The 15,562-nt window shown below is 47.5% G+C and overlaps 6 protein-coding genes across 6 annotated transcripts, besides 2 other annotated features; 5 read left to right on the top strand and 1 right to left on the bottom strand.

Annotated features, from left to right (window-relative positions):
- Positions 1-685: 685 nt before the first annotated feature.
- Positions 686-3,237, top strand: TSTA_095810 (PHD finger domain protein; the record flags this gene model as incomplete). The annotated part of the gene is made up of 3 exons (XM_002479250.1): positions 686-711; positions 860-2,992; positions 3,063-3,237. The coding sequence occupies 3 exons, from the start codon at positions 686-688 to the stop codon at positions 3,235-3,237; spliced, it is 2,334 nt and encodes a 777-aa protein (XP_002479295.1).
- Positions 3,238-3,405: 168 nt separating this feature from the next.
- Positions 3,406-3,428: a sequence feature (AT_rich).
- Positions 3,429-3,988: 560 nt separating this feature from the next.
- On the bottom strand, positions 3,989-4,592 carry TSTA_095800 (uncharacterized protein; the record flags this gene model as incomplete). Its single annotated transcript, XM_002479249.1, has 2 exons — positions 3,989-4,053; positions 4,085-4,592. The coding sequence occupies 2 exons, from the start codon at positions 4,590-4,592 to the stop codon at positions 3,989-3,991; spliced, it is 573 nt and encodes a 190-aa protein (XP_002479294.1).
- A 631-nt stretch (positions 4,593-5,223) lies between these two features.
- TSTA_095790 (pseudouridine synthase TruD/Pus7, putative) lies at positions 5,224-7,471 on the top strand (the record flags this gene model as incomplete). The annotated part of the gene is made up of 2 exons (XM_002479248.1): positions 5,224-5,423; positions 5,476-7,471. 2 exons carry the CDS (start codon positions 5,224-5,226, stop codon positions 7,469-7,471), a joined length of 2,196 nt encoding a protein of 731 aa, XP_002479293.1.
- A 585-nt stretch (positions 7,472-8,056) lies between these two features.
- On the top strand, positions 8,057-9,369 carry TSTA_095780 (uncharacterized protein; the record flags this gene model as incomplete). The annotated part of the gene is made up of 2 exons (XM_002479247.1): positions 8,057-8,683; positions 8,737-9,369. The coding sequence occupies 2 exons, from the start codon at positions 8,057-8,059 to the stop codon at positions 9,367-9,369; spliced, it is 1,260 nt and encodes a 419-aa protein (XP_002479292.1).
- A 798-nt stretch (positions 9,370-10,167) lies between these two features.
- Positions 10,168-12,991, top strand: TSTA_095770 (uncharacterized protein; the record flags this gene model as incomplete). The annotated part of the gene is made up of 3 exons (XM_002479246.1): positions 10,168-10,516; positions 10,584-10,796; positions 10,860-12,991. 3 exons carry the CDS (start codon positions 10,168-10,170, stop codon positions 12,989-12,991), a joined length of 2,694 nt encoding a protein of 897 aa, XP_002479291.1.
- A 356-nt stretch (positions 12,992-13,347) lies between these two features.
- Positions 13,348-13,385: a sequence feature (A-rich).
- A 389-nt stretch (positions 13,386-13,774) lies between these two features.
- Positions 13,775-14,898, top strand: TSTA_095760 (uncharacterized protein; the record flags this gene model as incomplete). The annotated part of the gene is made up of 5 exons (XM_002479245.1): positions 13,775-13,837; positions 13,880-14,244; positions 14,279-14,336; positions 14,425-14,702; positions 14,754-14,898. 5 exons carry the CDS (start codon positions 13,775-13,777, stop codon positions 14,896-14,898), a joined length of 909 nt encoding a protein of 302 aa, XP_002479290.1.
- Positions 14,899-15,562: the final 664 nt, after the last annotated feature.

The following is a 15,562-nucleotide window of genomic DNA, read 5'->3' as shown; positions in this document are numbered from 1 at the left end:
CCTTGGAATTTGAGAGACTCAATACGAGCAATCATGGCGGATCCCTGTACATAATCACTGCAGCAGTAGTGGAGCTCGAAAAAGGTACCGACCAAAGAAAAAAAATTCCTGGAAATAAATCATGAATATTTAGGTAATCCAAGATCCATAATTGAATTCCCAAGACAGAAAAACGAAAACACTTCTGCAAAGTCATCTTTTTCTTCTCTCTCCCTTCCTTTCCCACTTACTTACTCTACAACTCTCTTCGTATTTGCTTTTACTCTTTTCTCTTCTCTTTAATAATACAATCAATAATTCATACAGTACAGCAGTCCACTTGCTAGCCGCTGCATCGGCAAGGAGGGACATTCCTGCTCGCCCTTCTTTCCTCCGACGTCCCCTCCTTCGCTCCAGTCAAGGGACCGCCTCTCCTTCAACACTCGACTCGCTATAACACACACCGTCGATTCACTATCTCATCGGAAACGACCGTCATGCCCTAACTAACGGCCTCGATATCCCACCCTGCTGCCTATTCTATTGCTTGGCTGTGAGGCCTGCTATCCCTCCGGAGCGAACCAGACACATAGACTTATAGGAAGGACGGTGCTTGAAAACACTTTCTCTCACATTCTAGTCGACTCCCCACGACGATCAATCTTGACAGACTCGGGTCTATGATTGCTGGGTTATCTTTGCGGATATGAGTTGGGATCGTCCGGTCCATAGGTATGTAGCTCTGATACAAAGAAGCATAAGACTCGGTCCAGCAACAAACTCCTCAGATGCCTATATTCAATTGAATTACATCCATCTGCCGCTTGCATATTTATTAATTGACAATGAAGAAGCTAATGAATTCAATCGCTTCCTTTAGCTTCAGCTATTCCAATGGCGAGCCCCAGACCCCGACGAGAACCCCGACCTCCGCAGCCTTTGCTGAATCCTCTTTCCAAACTCCCAAATTCGAATCGAGTTTCTACGACCCTCGCGTGACATGGGATACTGCCGATCCATATGCTTCAAGTCCGGAGCTGCTTAAGACTCCGCAGAGATTTGTCTTCGGGACTCCCTCAAATGGTTTACAGCAACACCGGCAACAGGATCTTGATGCTTCGTTCGGACAGCATCCCTCGCCCAATGCTACACTAAAGGGACCTGCGAATACTGATACCGTTAAGCGAAGACCGTCGACGAAGCCCACTGCCGCTAGTGTCTTTGGAGAAGAAGGACCGGGAACAATCAACTCAGTCCGTTCAGCTGCCACCATCCAAACACCACCGCCGACACGGACATCAAATAGGAAGACTTTGCATTCGGATGAACAAGGATACTTTGGGAGTTCCAGGAAACTGTCTGAAGTCACGCAAACGCAGTTGGAGACACCGAGTCGGATAATCGCCTCGTCACCGCATTTGTTTGCCAATTTCCAGAATTCGCCCGATTTCTTCCAGTTCTCCAATATCGATGCTACTTCGTCTCCGTTTTTCCCACAGCAGAAACTCTTCCTCGACCAGGATGTGGGAAATGTCCCGTTACAGGTCTCAAACGACCCCTTTGCTGATACCAGGCCCTCGTTCATGACAACATCAGCTGTGTCTCAAGTGCAGGCACTTGAAGTTCCTCCGCTTCCTACTATACAGGGATCTTTAGACTTGCCTGATTTTGGCACCGATATGAGCTTTGGTATGGGGTCAACAGCTCCGGCAGATGCAGCTCTGTTTCCAACCCCCTTCTCGGCGTCCCCTCGAGTACCAATCACAAAGACCGAAGATCCTAGCTTGTTTCTGAGCTCACCTGCTCGACGATTCGGTCCGCCACAGCCGATGCCACAGCCGATGAGTGCTTCTCGACCTACAAAGAGACAGCCGTATCACCACCAAACTGAAGAAGCCAAAAGGGAGCAACTACGCCGTACAACAAGCAGAAGTGCCCGTCAACCCCTGGCTGGAGCTTTTTCGGATGATGAGGTCAATGATGAGGATGAGGGCTTTACGCCGCGAGCTGCACCAACTCTTCGTCCTGGATTGGCTAGAAGTAAAACGACAACTGCTATTTCAGCTACACAACAGTCGCGGCAGCAGAGTCAGCAGTCGTCCAGCAGTCTGGCATCGACGAGTGGCATCAAGAAAACGCCGTCTAAAGGCCGTTCATCTCCCGTCAAAGCCATGAGACCATCATTACCACGAGCAAGCTCGGCCTGTGTTCCAACCCGGTCACAGTCATTAATCCTAAAAATTGACAAGGATGGGCGTGCAAAGACGGAACTTCAAGATGCCCCAGGAAAAGTCGTGTCTAGTGGTTTTACTGGTCTGACAGATCCAATCTCTGAAATGGATATCGACGGATCAATTACCGAGAGCGAAACCGATTCTGCTGAGTTTTCTGACAGTTCTGCTTTCCATAGCACACACCATTCATTTGCATTTCCAGCGTCAACCCTTACGAAGCCCAAGGTCAGTCGGACGGGGTCTATATCACGACCCAACTCGAAGAGCTCCTTTGCATCTACCATCAGCAGCTCGTCGGCTTCTGGACGTCGATCACCATGGGCAGAGTCACGGCCGATACGACCTCAATCTGCTATAGTGTCATCCGATTGGATAAATACTCCTCAACGGTTTGCGACAATCACCAATGCCAGCTTTACGCGTCAGTCATCTTCTACAGATAGCACCCTCCCGGATCCAGACGAAGACACAGGAGACGCACAACATGCCCTGAGACAGGTTCTCAAGGGACGAGGGAGGAATACAATCGGCCGAGCTCCAGGTAGTAATGTTATGAAAGCACGAATGTCCGGTTCACAAACGATGCATAACCTACGGTCATCACCACCGGGTATACACTCAGTGTTTGATCTGGGTTCTGGTGACCCTACCACGTCGCCTACTACACTTACGGATCCTGATTTGGCGACGCCGGGTTCAGACAGGCACAGCAATCCTAGTAGTGGTACGCGATGTGTTTGCAAGTCATTGGACAATGGCGGCCATCTTATGATTCAGTGGTACGTTCTTGTCAATATTCGAAGAGGACAAAAAACGTTAGAGCTAACATCTGGTTAGTGAATCATGTAGTCATTGGCTACACACAAAATGTGTTGGTCTCGACCGAGCCAACTTACCTCCAGTGTACATATGTGTATACTGTTCCTCGACACCGATGCGTGGCGGACGTCTACGAGATCCATTAGCAGCAATGTCTCAAACAGCATCGTCACCACTAGCGCGAAAGTCATTTCGATATCGCTGATCCTTTCGTTGTTTAATCAACGCAGCAAGCATTTCCTATTCCATGACCATCCATACTCATTCATCCATTATATTTCTCTTACCCTGCTCTCCATAAATGGGAACTCATACAGTCATACAATCTTCTGTTCGATTACAGGATACCCTTTTCTTATATCCCAGATTCCCCAATTATTTATTTATTTATATTATGTTTATCAACCAGATTTGTACAGAGATCCTGTACACCATATCATCAATGAGCGAATTATCTTTCTTACTCTTCTCTTTTTATCCCCCGCGGCATCTGCGGGTGTCTTCCATTTGTGATATTGCACTACTCCTTGTCTTTGAGTAGAGGGGCGTGAGATTCAGATGTTCGAGGTTTCTTGTGTCTTTGTTGATTGTCTCTGGACATTTGAGCTGTTAGGTGAGGGTAGTGAGTTGGGGAGATGTACAGAAATTAGAGATGAGAATATAAAACTTGGATGTTTGATTCTATTTCAATGCATAGAATATCCTATTATTCTTTTCCAACCGTATCAAATGGACTATATTTCATGTATTCTTATGTAAGGCAAGCAACGTACCTGCGGTGCTGCGGTAGATGAAATGAGAAAATTTTGTCAGGTCATAAAGCATTCAAATGATCTGTCTAGAATACAGTTATTGCTTCCCCAGTGTTATTTCTTTCAGTGGTGGAGTGCTCAGGGATGGCTTGTTTCCATTCTCTTCGAATTGACCATTTTAGTGAACTGTTGATATGTCAGGACTCAATTTGCCCACATATCCCCAAGATCGAGCCGATGATACATCTCCAGCCCATTGACGCAGTCCGCTTCACTCTCGCCCAGATTCAGTAATCTCACCCCCCAAGCCCTCAAGCGGAAATCCAGCAAGTGGCGTCGTCGTGCCCCGTAACTCACGATTCCTCCAAGTCGCAGGTGGGAATTCAGCCGGTCTCTCAACTAGTACTTTTGCCGTTGTCGTCGACTCAAGAAAGACATACGGTACATCCCAAGGATGGATCTTCTTACCAACCAGAAACGCGTAGTCAGTGAGTTGTTCGTTGATTTCAGAGAGGACGCGATAGCCTTCATCATCGTCATCTTCTTCTTCTCCTTTTCTGTGTTTGGCTCTGCCGTGCTCCATTCTATGTTTGTATAGAGTTTGATCGATGATGAAGAGCGTTTCGTGGAAATCGCTGCATAGAGATTGGATTTGTTGCAGGAGGCTTTTGGGGTCTGAGGTGCTCTTTTCCAGAAATGCGAGAGAACGGAAGAAGTGTTCGCAGCGGAGGAGGAGGTTTGTGGCAATTGTGAGGGAGGATTGGGTTGCTTGAGAGGTTAAGAGGGGTTGGTGTTTTGGGCGGGTCATTTTGCTATTTTTTTGTCTCCTATTTCTCAGAAGTATTTGTTGGATTTTGGTAGAGTCAATATGTCGTTGGCAGATGGGATGTGAGGTTTGAGTATCAAGTCACGATGTCTGAGGAGGTGGAGAGGAGAGGATTGATATCCTCGCAGTAGGTGTTGGATTTTATAGTGCCCATCTTTGCAATCAGATCGAATATCTGGTCAGGCCTTTGTTCAACCTGGAAGGTGTTTGTCTCGATTCTTTTGATGCATGGTTGCAAAGTGCCCGGATGCCCAGCTGGTGCTTTTGAAGAGTTAGGGCTAAATTTAGGGACGATATATACATATACCGCAGAGTGTCTCAATCATAGAATACCACACACTCGCAGTAAACGTGCTCTTGGAATTAAATCAGCTGAACATAATTCACCCAGAAAACAATAATTGACTGAATATAAGACGTTATCTGGATGAAATTGACATCTCTTGTCTCTATACTTGTTTAACTACGCTAACCCGTTTGTGGAAACAGACGGGGAACTCATTCTCAGGACCAATCAGCATCACAGGGTCAAATCTCTGCAAACAATTTACAATCATTTTTTGGAAACTTTTCAACTTCATCATTCTTCCATTCTAGAGCAATTACCGTCAGGATGGAAAGAGAAGAGATTGTCGAATCTCCGCGAAAGCGGGTAAAGATTGACAACCCCCAGAATGAGGATAACGAGGCTGTGGTCACAGTTCCCAATGTTGAGTTAAGCTCGCCAACTCAAGCGACGAGGGAAGTCGACGTCGGAATTACAGAGTTTGTCAGTGCGGATATTCCTGGGTTTGAGGGTATACTCAAGAAGAGGTACTTTATAATGTCATTTGCTGTTGTGATCCATCAACTGACTTAATTGTAGGTATACAGATTTCCTAGTGAACGAAATCCTCCCATCGGGCGAGGTGCTCCATTTGCAAAATCTGAATGTGCCTCAATCGCTTCAATCGCGACCTGTGAAAGACGCCCCCGAGCAAAAATCCGAGGAACAAATTACCAGCGATAAAACTCAATCGACGCCTGGGTCTGAGAATCTCACCGAGAAACCTGAATTTTCACTGTCAGACGATGACCGAGCACAACTTGAGGAATTATTCGGACCGGAAGCCGCTGCGAAAATTATCGACTTACATGCGCGTGTCCTTGCTTCACCGAACCAGCCACCCAAGAAATTCGGTCAGGTCGAAGCTGCTACTGTGGACGATAAAGATGTGCGAACCAAGATGCATATGACGTTGCGACGCATTTTCAATTCGCTTTTGGAATCAAGGACAAATGCAGAAAATGTTATGATCATTGGTGCTGCGCCAAATAGACATAAAAAATCTGCTAGAGGGTTCCGAGGAGAACCTACTCAAAAACCTGCCCGATCTGGCTGGGAGGAGCGAGGCGGGCAATATCTGCATTTCACTATTTACAAGGAGAATAAAGATACAATGGAAGTCATTTCTTTCCTTGCGCGCAATTTGAAAATGCATCCCAAGGGATTCCAATTTGCAGGGACGAAAGATCGTCGAGGTGTCACTGTGCAGAGAGCTTGTGTATTCAAGGTTGTGGCGGAACGTCTTGCTGGGCTCAACAAGATCCTAAGAAATGCGGCAGTGGGCGATTTTGAGTACAACACTCATGGAATGGATCTTGGAGATCTTGAGGGTAACGAATTTGTCATTACTCTTCGAGATTGTCAATTTCTTGATAGTGCGGGCCAGGCGAGTAAAGTATCTGTGAGCGAAGCAAAAGAACTCGTCGGCAAAGCCATGTTTAACTTGCGTGAGCGCGGTTATTTGAATTACTATGGTATGCAGAGGTTTGGTACCTTCGCAATAGGCACACACGAGGTTGGTCTCAAAATGCTCCGGGGTGACTTTAAGGGTGCCGTGGATGCTCTTTTGCATTTCTCGCCGCAAACTCTCTCAGCAGCCCAAAACACGGACAATGACCAAGAGGGGCCATTGATATCATCAGATGACAAGGCTCGAGCTGAAGCAATCCATATCTACCGAACAACCAACAACGTCAACAATGCGCTTGAAAAATTACCAAGAAAGTTTTCTGCTGAAACAAGTATTATTCGTTTCCTTGGTCGCGGCAATAACGACTATTTCGGCGCACTGCAGAGTATCCCGCGCAACCTGCGGTTGATGTACGTGCATGCCTATCAATCTTTCGTCTGGAATATTGCCGCCGGTGAACGCTGGCGTCTTTACGGCGACAAGGTTGTGGAGGGTGATTTGATCATTTCCAACCAGGAAAGGTGGCAGGGTACTGCGGCTCAAGACGGCGTCATCGATGCCGACGGCGAAGTCATTGTTGAAGCTCAAGCTCAGGATAGAGCTAATGCACTTGATGATGTTTTCATTCGTGCAAGGCCGCTATCAGCTGAAGAAGCTGCTAGCGGGAAGTATACAATCTTCGATGTTGTACTTCCTCTTCCGGGTTATGATGTTGTGTATCCGGCAAACCAGTTGACGGATTTCTACAAGAATTTCATGGCTAGTGAGCGTGGGGGAGGGTTGGATCCATTCGACATGCGTCGCAAATGGAGGGATGTCAGTCTAAGTGGTAGCTACCGCAAGATACTTAGTAGACCAGGTCCGGTCTATTCTTATAATGTCAAAGCTTACTTTCAGGACGACGAGCAGTTTGTCAGCACAGACTTGGATAGACTGAAGGGCTTGGATACAAAGAAGAAGGATGAAGACAATGCCGAAGCAATTGATGACTCAACTGATAAGAAAATAGCTGTTGTGTTGAAGTTTCAATTGGGATCGAGTCAATATGCGACGATGGCGCTGAGAGAGTTGATGAAGTCCGGAGGGCTGAAGGAGTATAAGCCGGACTTTGGCTCAGGGAGATAGACGTCAAAAGATATAACAGACAGTTATACTCATGGAGATCAGCATTTCCAGGGTGAAAATAGAGATATTTAGGGCAAACTTCTTCAACGCGCTAATTCGGTAGTAGTTGTACAATATGGGTGGTCATAGATTTTCAGGACTCTTACACTGGAAATCCCTGGATTATAACGCGACTCAAAATATGAGGCTCTAATTTTTGTCTACATCTGTATCTTACGACTGACTGTTCGTGCCTGGTACAAAAGTCAAGTTAGGGCATAGATGACTAAGCATCCCCTGCCACCGGATTTTTGGAAACAAACAAGACAAACACCACAACAACATTGCCCAGTGAACCGCGGCGGAACAGCAGCTCCAGCCACATGTTTTGGGCTGGCCCTCCTTCCGAGGTCACGTCCAGCATATTGTCTATTTTGTTTCTACACGTCACAATCGGAACTTTGCGATTTTGCGACTAATGCTCGTTTAGCTCTGAGATGAGATGAGATACTTGCATCCCAGTCTCATTCTCAACAACCATCGTAACTTTCGTGTTTAAGAAATACGGATCCGTCTCGAGGGCTGAGGCTGGTCTCTGTCTTCGCAATGTCTTTCCCTCAAGACCGCCGGCGTCGTGCGCCGAACGGAATGGGCTTCAGTTCGACAGGTAGACGAACATTTATGGGATATTGGATTCCGTTAGCAGTGACAGTTGGTATTGCGACAATCAGCGTAGCTGCTTGGGTTTGGAGCGAGAGACAAGAAAACAAGGACGACGATGAAGGACGCGATTATCCGGATAATTTTGACGGTCCTCCCCCTCCACCAGGCTATGAGGGTGGTGTTCCACCTGGTGCGGATATTGCGAGGTCAGCGGGAGCAGATGCGCGACAGGATGATGGTAGTGTCATTGCGCGTATGCAAGGCGCATTACGTCGAACACCTAGTCCACAGCAGATCTTTGATGGTGCGAGTAAAAGGGTTGCGGCCGGGATGGCAGCTGCGGGCGCTATGGTGGGAGGTGCTTTGAGCTCTATCACGGAAGAACGTGGCGATTTCGAAGATCATTCGCGTTGGTCTGAGGAGGCCGATTTGCGCGCTAGAGGTGGAGCCGGTGTTACTTCTCGGGGTGCTCCCTTTGCTGCCGCAAAGGCGAAGAAGGCTGTGGCACTTGTCGTCTCATCTGTTGCCATATCTGAGGATCCAGAGGATATTACCTTGTCTGAACATGCGGTATATTCGCTACGTCCCCATCAGTTTCTCCTTACAACTAACGCCTGGTCTAGTCTATTCTTTCGCATCTCCCGTCACACGTCGATACAGATGTCGCTCGCGTCTTCGTTCTCATCTACGCTCCTAATCTGAAACATACTATTGGTCTTCAATCGTCGACTCGGCCTACACCATCTGTGGACTCTTCATTTTCCAACATCGCACCCGAAGAAGCAGCCGATGCTCCTGGTGCTTCTGGAAATGAATTCACGAACCTCGAACCTCGTTCCGCATCTGATGAGCTTGAATCTGCTGGGCGCCTTTTCAAGACCCTGTACACACAGGCTCAGGCACTCGTGGACAAGGAGAGCATGATCATGCCTTACAGCACGCTTAATGGACACCTACATATCTTGCGCCATTTATCACCAGACATTGTATATATACAGGAATCATTGGCTGGTCCTGAAGGCGACAGCGTCAAAAAACTTGCCGACTGGGTTAGACACGTGGTGGTTGTTGTGGGCGACGAAGGCGGTCGGGGTGGCTTAATAGATAGTGAAGACGAGCACTCAGCGCTTGGAGGCGAGCGTCGTGAGAAGTGGTGGCAGAAAGAAGGTGTTACCGGTATCGGAAAACACATTGATATCGTTGACAGTCTCAAAGCTGGCGACGATTGGAGACGACGAGTCTCGGGTCATGACTAATGTGTTGATGATTATGGGAGGTGGGACAGACTGGACGAAATGCAGTGATGAGATGCTGCATTGAGTCTACCTTATTGTTATTCTGTGCTTCATTGATATCCAATATCTTTGCTTTTCTTTTTCGAGGCTTTTTCTATGGCAGATCTTCTTTGTACGTAGTGTATCTTGTATCTTGGAATTATGAATATGAGCTGGTGATATTATCGCGCTATTCAAGTCTTTACACCGTCCGTTGCTATTGAATTGTTGGATTGTACACCTTGTTTGAATTGAGACGTTCAAATATACATCTATTGTCTACTGTAAACGGGAAAATTAAATCCGGGGAGAGATCCGATTCCGATGACTGCCCCAGGCACTAACCTGATCCGTCATGGTTCTTCGCAGCACGTGACCAACGTGGCACTCGCATCATGGAGAAAGAGAGAACATCACCTGCCGAGATGAAGCAAGGCGAGTCTCCCAGTCGGTCTTTTCGTCCATCACGGCACTTATAGCTGCTTCAACTCAGCCTCTCGCTCGCTGTGCTCATTCCTCCACTCTCATTGGGCGATGCATTCTTTTTGAATAACGGTCGATCGAGCCTCACCTCCGTCACCCACCCTATCATCACCCCGTTCCCCACATGTCTCGCGCGTCGGTGATAGCGTCAATTTTTGGAGCTTGGGGTCTTTCTTTGACAACAGAAGCCTTGACCTTGTGAAGAGGCGAGCAGTACTCGTTGTCCTGTTGCGCGCCGCGCGCTTTTCTCCTTTCTTGGGATTGGGAGCCAACCTCCGGCCAACACCTCCGCTCATCATGGCTACCGCTATCTCCAAACCCGCAGCATCTCAGCCTCCGAAAATGAAACGTCCTCCGCCCTCATTTACGCAGTCTAACAGCGTCGTCAACGGGATTAAGCAGTCGCCTTCTACCACGTCGTCCCCCGCTCTTGCTTCAAAACGACTACCCGGTGCTAATCAGCAGACTGCCAATGGCATTGCCACGCCTATGGGAAATGGCGCATTGAACCGCCCCGTCAATCGGCCTCGAAAGGATAACCAGAAGCCCGGAGATATTTCGACGTCTCGACCTCAAAGGGCTACTACCAGGGCATCGGTCGCGGAGGCAGATCGTCGAGTGACGAAAATCCCCCCCGAACCGTTTGGTAAGTTTGTTCAGGTATTTTATATACCAAGGTTCTTTATGCTAATGGCTATCGTTCGGCCCTACAGTGAAAACATCGCAATACATACTCAAGAAATACTCCAAGTCTCCGCCGTCCCTGATCCTTCACCTCCATCCCACCCACTTTCGGTTCGACCAGCAAGATGGCAGCTTCCCATACAACTCGGAAATGAAAGTTATCATTGAACATATTCGGTCACAGACTATACCACATGATATGCTTGAGGAGCTTCTTCGCGCTAATGTCAAGTTCTACGAAGGTAATTACACATAACTGGCCTTATACTGCTCGAATACTACTGACGCTTGACTACAACATTCAGGTTGTCTTATTGTTAAGGTTGTTGATCACAAATCGGTCTCGGCTAAGACGAATAAGACGACTGCCACATCCACTGACGAGAAGAATACTCCTTTCTCTATTCACAACTACAACCAGCACGTCACGCCGTCACCTTACGTACCGTATCCCAAACAGAATCAAATCAAGTCAGAGGTCAATGACTTGTCAAAGTCGGACATTCCTGAAAAGAAACATGACCCGGATTCAGCTGATTCTACTACTAATAACAAACCTGCGACTGAGAACGGTACTGCCGGTACTACTAATGAATCTGGAAAGCAGCCTGAGCATATACCCAGGGTCTTCACCACCGTACTACATCCAACGCCGCTTTCCCTACAAGCGGAGCTTACCTACTTATCCACTACACCGCATCCTCATGCCAATGCAAACTCGGCTGCGACTAAGAAGCAGCCTACAACCGCTCAACCACAGAATAAGAGTTCGGGACAGCCCCCGACCAAGAGGCAAAAGATGCTCGTTGATCCTGAAGATCTGCCCAAATTCGAAGCTACCTTGATTAGAGCCGTGGCGCCTCCGGTATATCTGGACCCCGTGGATAGCTTCGAATCGGCACAGGAGCTCCTCAGGCTTATGGAGAGTCCTCTTCATTGCGCAAGGCCACCGTCACCTAAGCGAAGGAAGCGAACAGTCGCAGAGCTGGCTGCGGATGAAGCTCTCGCTGCTGAGGAAGAGCGATTCATGCTTATCATGGATGAAAGATTGGAGCCTGCCACATCAGGTGCGGCTGCTGGAGCTAAGATTGCCGTTGACGATACGGCAGGTGCGGTGCCATTTGAACCACGCTTCTCGAGATTCAAAACGATTGAGAATATTCGTATGCAACATGAAGAGAAAGCCAAACGGGAGCATGAGAAGAAGCTTCAACAAGAACAAGCCAAGCGGCAACAACAGCAAGAACAGGAGAGAGAAAGACGACGACTTTTGGAGCAAAGACAAGAAGAACTTGCGAAAGAAGAACGCCGTCAGCAGCTAGCTGCCCAACATGCGCAAGCTCAGTTGGCTGCTCAGCAACAACAAAGATTGGCGCAGGTTTCTCAAGGCCAAATGTCTTCTCCAGTGGTACGGAACCAGACCCCGCATGCTACTTCTTCTCCGGTTGTTGGCAGTGGTATTGTCACGCAAGGCGGTGTTCCAATGAGCATGACCGCCTCTACTCCAAGAGCTGGCAGTCCGCCAAGGCCGCCTTCCACAATGCAGCATGCTCATCCGGCCATGATGGGCCACCCGATGGCGCCTTCCAGAAGTCAACAGAGCCATAGTCGAAATGGTACTCCTCAAATGACTCAGGGCACTCCAGCTATGTCACATGCTACACCAATCATGCGCAATGTAACACCAAACCAACGAATGCCTCATGGCAGCCCGCCAACTACTACTCTTACGCAGACACCAGTCATGGGCAATGCCATGATGGGCACCCCGCAGATGGGAGCTGGAATGGGACTGACACCTCAGCAACAGCAACAATTAATGCTTCAGCAACGACAACATCAGCAAATGCTAGCGCAACAAGGTCTCACGCCGCAGCAATATGCTCAATTACAAGCGCAGCAAAACATTCAGAACCATCATCAACAACAAGTGCTCAATCAGCAACAGCAAGTCCAACAGAACCAAATGCCTCAACATCAGATGCCGCAGCAGTATTATCAAGCTCAGTTAATACGCAACCAGATGCAACAGATGCAAATGGCTCAACAAAAGCAGAACCACCAACAGCAAGGCGGAATGCAAATGACCCCTCAGCAACAGCAGCAGCAACAACAGCAAATGTTCATGGCAGCTGCTCAAGCGAACGCAAATCAAGGCCAGGTTCCACAAACCGCTCAAAATGCGCGGTATCAACAAATGTTCAAACAGCGACTACAAGCTTCGCGCCAAGAAATGCAGAAGAGGTTCCAATCACAATATGGATCGCCTCAACAATATCCTCCGCCAATTGCTCAGCAGTATTTCAGTGGCTTGGAAAACGCCGCACGAGCTTGGATTCAGGAAGTGATGAGACGGGAAAACCTTCAGGCACAGCAGCGGCAACAAGCTGCTATTATTCAACAGCAGCAGATGATGGCTAATGGGATGGGTAAATGAAAAAGGAACTAACATAAGACATAATTGGGGTGGCAAACAGTAATATTTGGCGAAATCGAGTGAATTTGGAGTACATCATCATCATCAAGGTCATACAAAATCTCTTGGGGATACGGCGTTCGAGTTTTATACCTATTTTCTTTTCTCGCGCTTTTTCCTACCCCGGTCGGCTTGAAATGAGCAAGATTATGCTTTACGAGAATCGGGAACTGGCAGCACTATTTCTTTTTATCTTCCTTCCTATTCGGGTTTCTGGAGTTTATGTTTCACTTAGAGTGACATTATTACCATTGGGGTTGGGCGGATCAGGGGCGAGTGATATTTTGTGTTTGTACTATCCTATTCTACCCCCCTCTTTTTCTTTTCTTTTCTTCTATTCACTTCTTTTTTGTTTACATAGGGCTTTTTTCTTTCAGATTGGGAAGTGTTTTTGAAGTTTGTCTGTCTGCTTGATTAAGAAAAAGGGATGTGTCTATGCTTATTGGATATACAATTGATACCACAATTTTATTATTTTTCTTTTTGGGTTTTCTGGTTTATATCTTTTTCTTCATGCATGCATAGTTAATTAGTTTTGTTGAGTACGATTCACCAAGTCATGTCCTCGTCTATCTGCTTCGTTGTCCCTCAAGCTGTCCGATTAAAAGCATAAATACGGAAATGGAGGTTACGTACAATCCTGTTAATAGAAGTATCAGAAACCTTGCAATGGATCTTGTTGAAGCCACTAATGAAAAAGCTTGAGAGCAGACGAATCACTTCATGATAGTGCCACGCAACCCTATGATAGTAACACTGGGAATTAGTAGCGCCAATAGGGGGCCGGGTTTTGACCGCCCTGAAATGGTCACCTAACGCTCCAGAGACAACGCCGACTAGATAATTCAGCTCCTAGATCTATCAGAACTCCAAAAAGGTGACGGGTCCTCGTGCCCTCGTTTCGGGGAACAATCATTTAAAGTTGAGAATCTGGAGACTCTCCTAACATACAATCGAGTGATTCTCCGTCGCGAAATTGATTGCCAACATAAGCTCTATCAGCATAGGAGCTTAATCGGCGTTCTTCCAAGTCCTGCTCAATGGTGGCCACCCCAGAGAATACAGAACGTGCAAACTGTCGCAAACGAAAAGTCAAATGTGGGAAAGAATTACCGGCATGTCAAAACTGCGTGTCCGCTGGGTGGCACTGTGATGGCTATGCGAGGAGATGGAATTTCGTCGGTGAAGCACCGCGGTTGGAGGCACAATATCGGGTATTTTGGATAAATCAGTTCCGGACGGGTGCAGTGTCTATGATTATGGAGAGCAAACTCGGCCCGTTCTACTGTGCTGGCGTGATGGGGCAGTACGTGGTGAAAGATTAGTCGGTTCTCGTCTCGATCTCCCGTCTTCCACTGGCGGAGACAGAATCTCGGTGTAATCTTTTTGTACAGCTTCTTACAGATCCTGACAGTCGAAGGAAATTTCCACTTCGATCGCACGGTGAGTTCTATGAGTTCATCCCGGCCCGATGTGGAAGGAATCCAGCTCTTGATAATGCTGTCTCCCGTTTATGTGCAATATATAGAGACAAGCGCCAGCAATTATCTGTGAGCACATCTGAGACAATCAGGCTCTACACCAGTAGTCTCAAATCGCTGCGAAATTGCGTGCAGGCGGAAGAAACACGCTTAGAACCCGAGACGATATGCTCTTCACTCATTCTCCAACCGTGTGAGCTCATGATCAATTCGGACAACGGACGATGGGATAACTTGTGAAGGGACTCGAAACTGCTGATTCAAGAACTTGGGCCTGAATCATTTGATAAGCCGTTTGAAAGAACCATGTTGGAGTCCCAGCGAGCATTTTTTCTTGCTCAGGACATGAGCCGGGGCCAGGAATGCTTCTTATCTCAGCCTCAATGATCGCGATACGGGCTATCCCACAATTGTGACATGCCGTTTCATGAAGAACAATTTAACCTTTCGTTAGGGCACTAAGCAATGCTTCAGTATGTTCATATTGCTTTTGGATCACCATTTGAATGCTGATATAAGGTGGCCGCGATTTGCGATAGAAGGCCCCATCGTGCTCAAATATTCTGGCTGTGAGTAAGATGGCGTATTGAGAGCCTTATTTACGCAATGAGAAAAAGAGGGTACTGTCTCACGATCCGTTTAACACACTGCGTGCATTTTAGCACATGGCTTTCGAAATGTTCGAAATAGCATTTGCTCCTCCTCCATAAGAGAAGCTGCCGTACCCGGAGCGCATGTTGCTTCAAATTTCTGATGCGGCCATATATTGTAGAAGCTTTCGTTCAATGCTGGCTCGAGGGAATCTCCTTTTGCTGAAGGGCCATCAGCCAAACGTTCAATGGTACTTATGGAGGCCGTATGAGCTCTATCATTCTTGGTTGGCGCTCCATTCTTTTCTGTCAACTTCTAATTGATTTGAGCATGCGCGGATCGGGCCGCCTTGGTGACTCGATCTTTTGGGATTTTGTCCTCATTCTGCTGTTCATCCGGTGACGCATTCCTTGCATTTCGATATTTCATTGCTAGCTGGTACCCGTGCCAACCCGCGCCA

Source organism: Talaromyces stipitatus, genomic scaffold, assembly GCF_000003125.1.
Source record: "Talaromyces stipitatus ATCC 10500 scf_1105507295527 genomic scaffold, whole genome shotgun sequence".
Taxonomy (NCBI): Eukaryota; Fungi; Ascomycota; class Eurotiomycetes; order Eurotiales; family Trichocomaceae; genus Talaromyces; species Talaromyces stipitatus.
The sequence above is the reverse complement of the archived record's forward strand: the minus strand, read 5'-3'. Positions and strand labels throughout refer to the sequence as shown.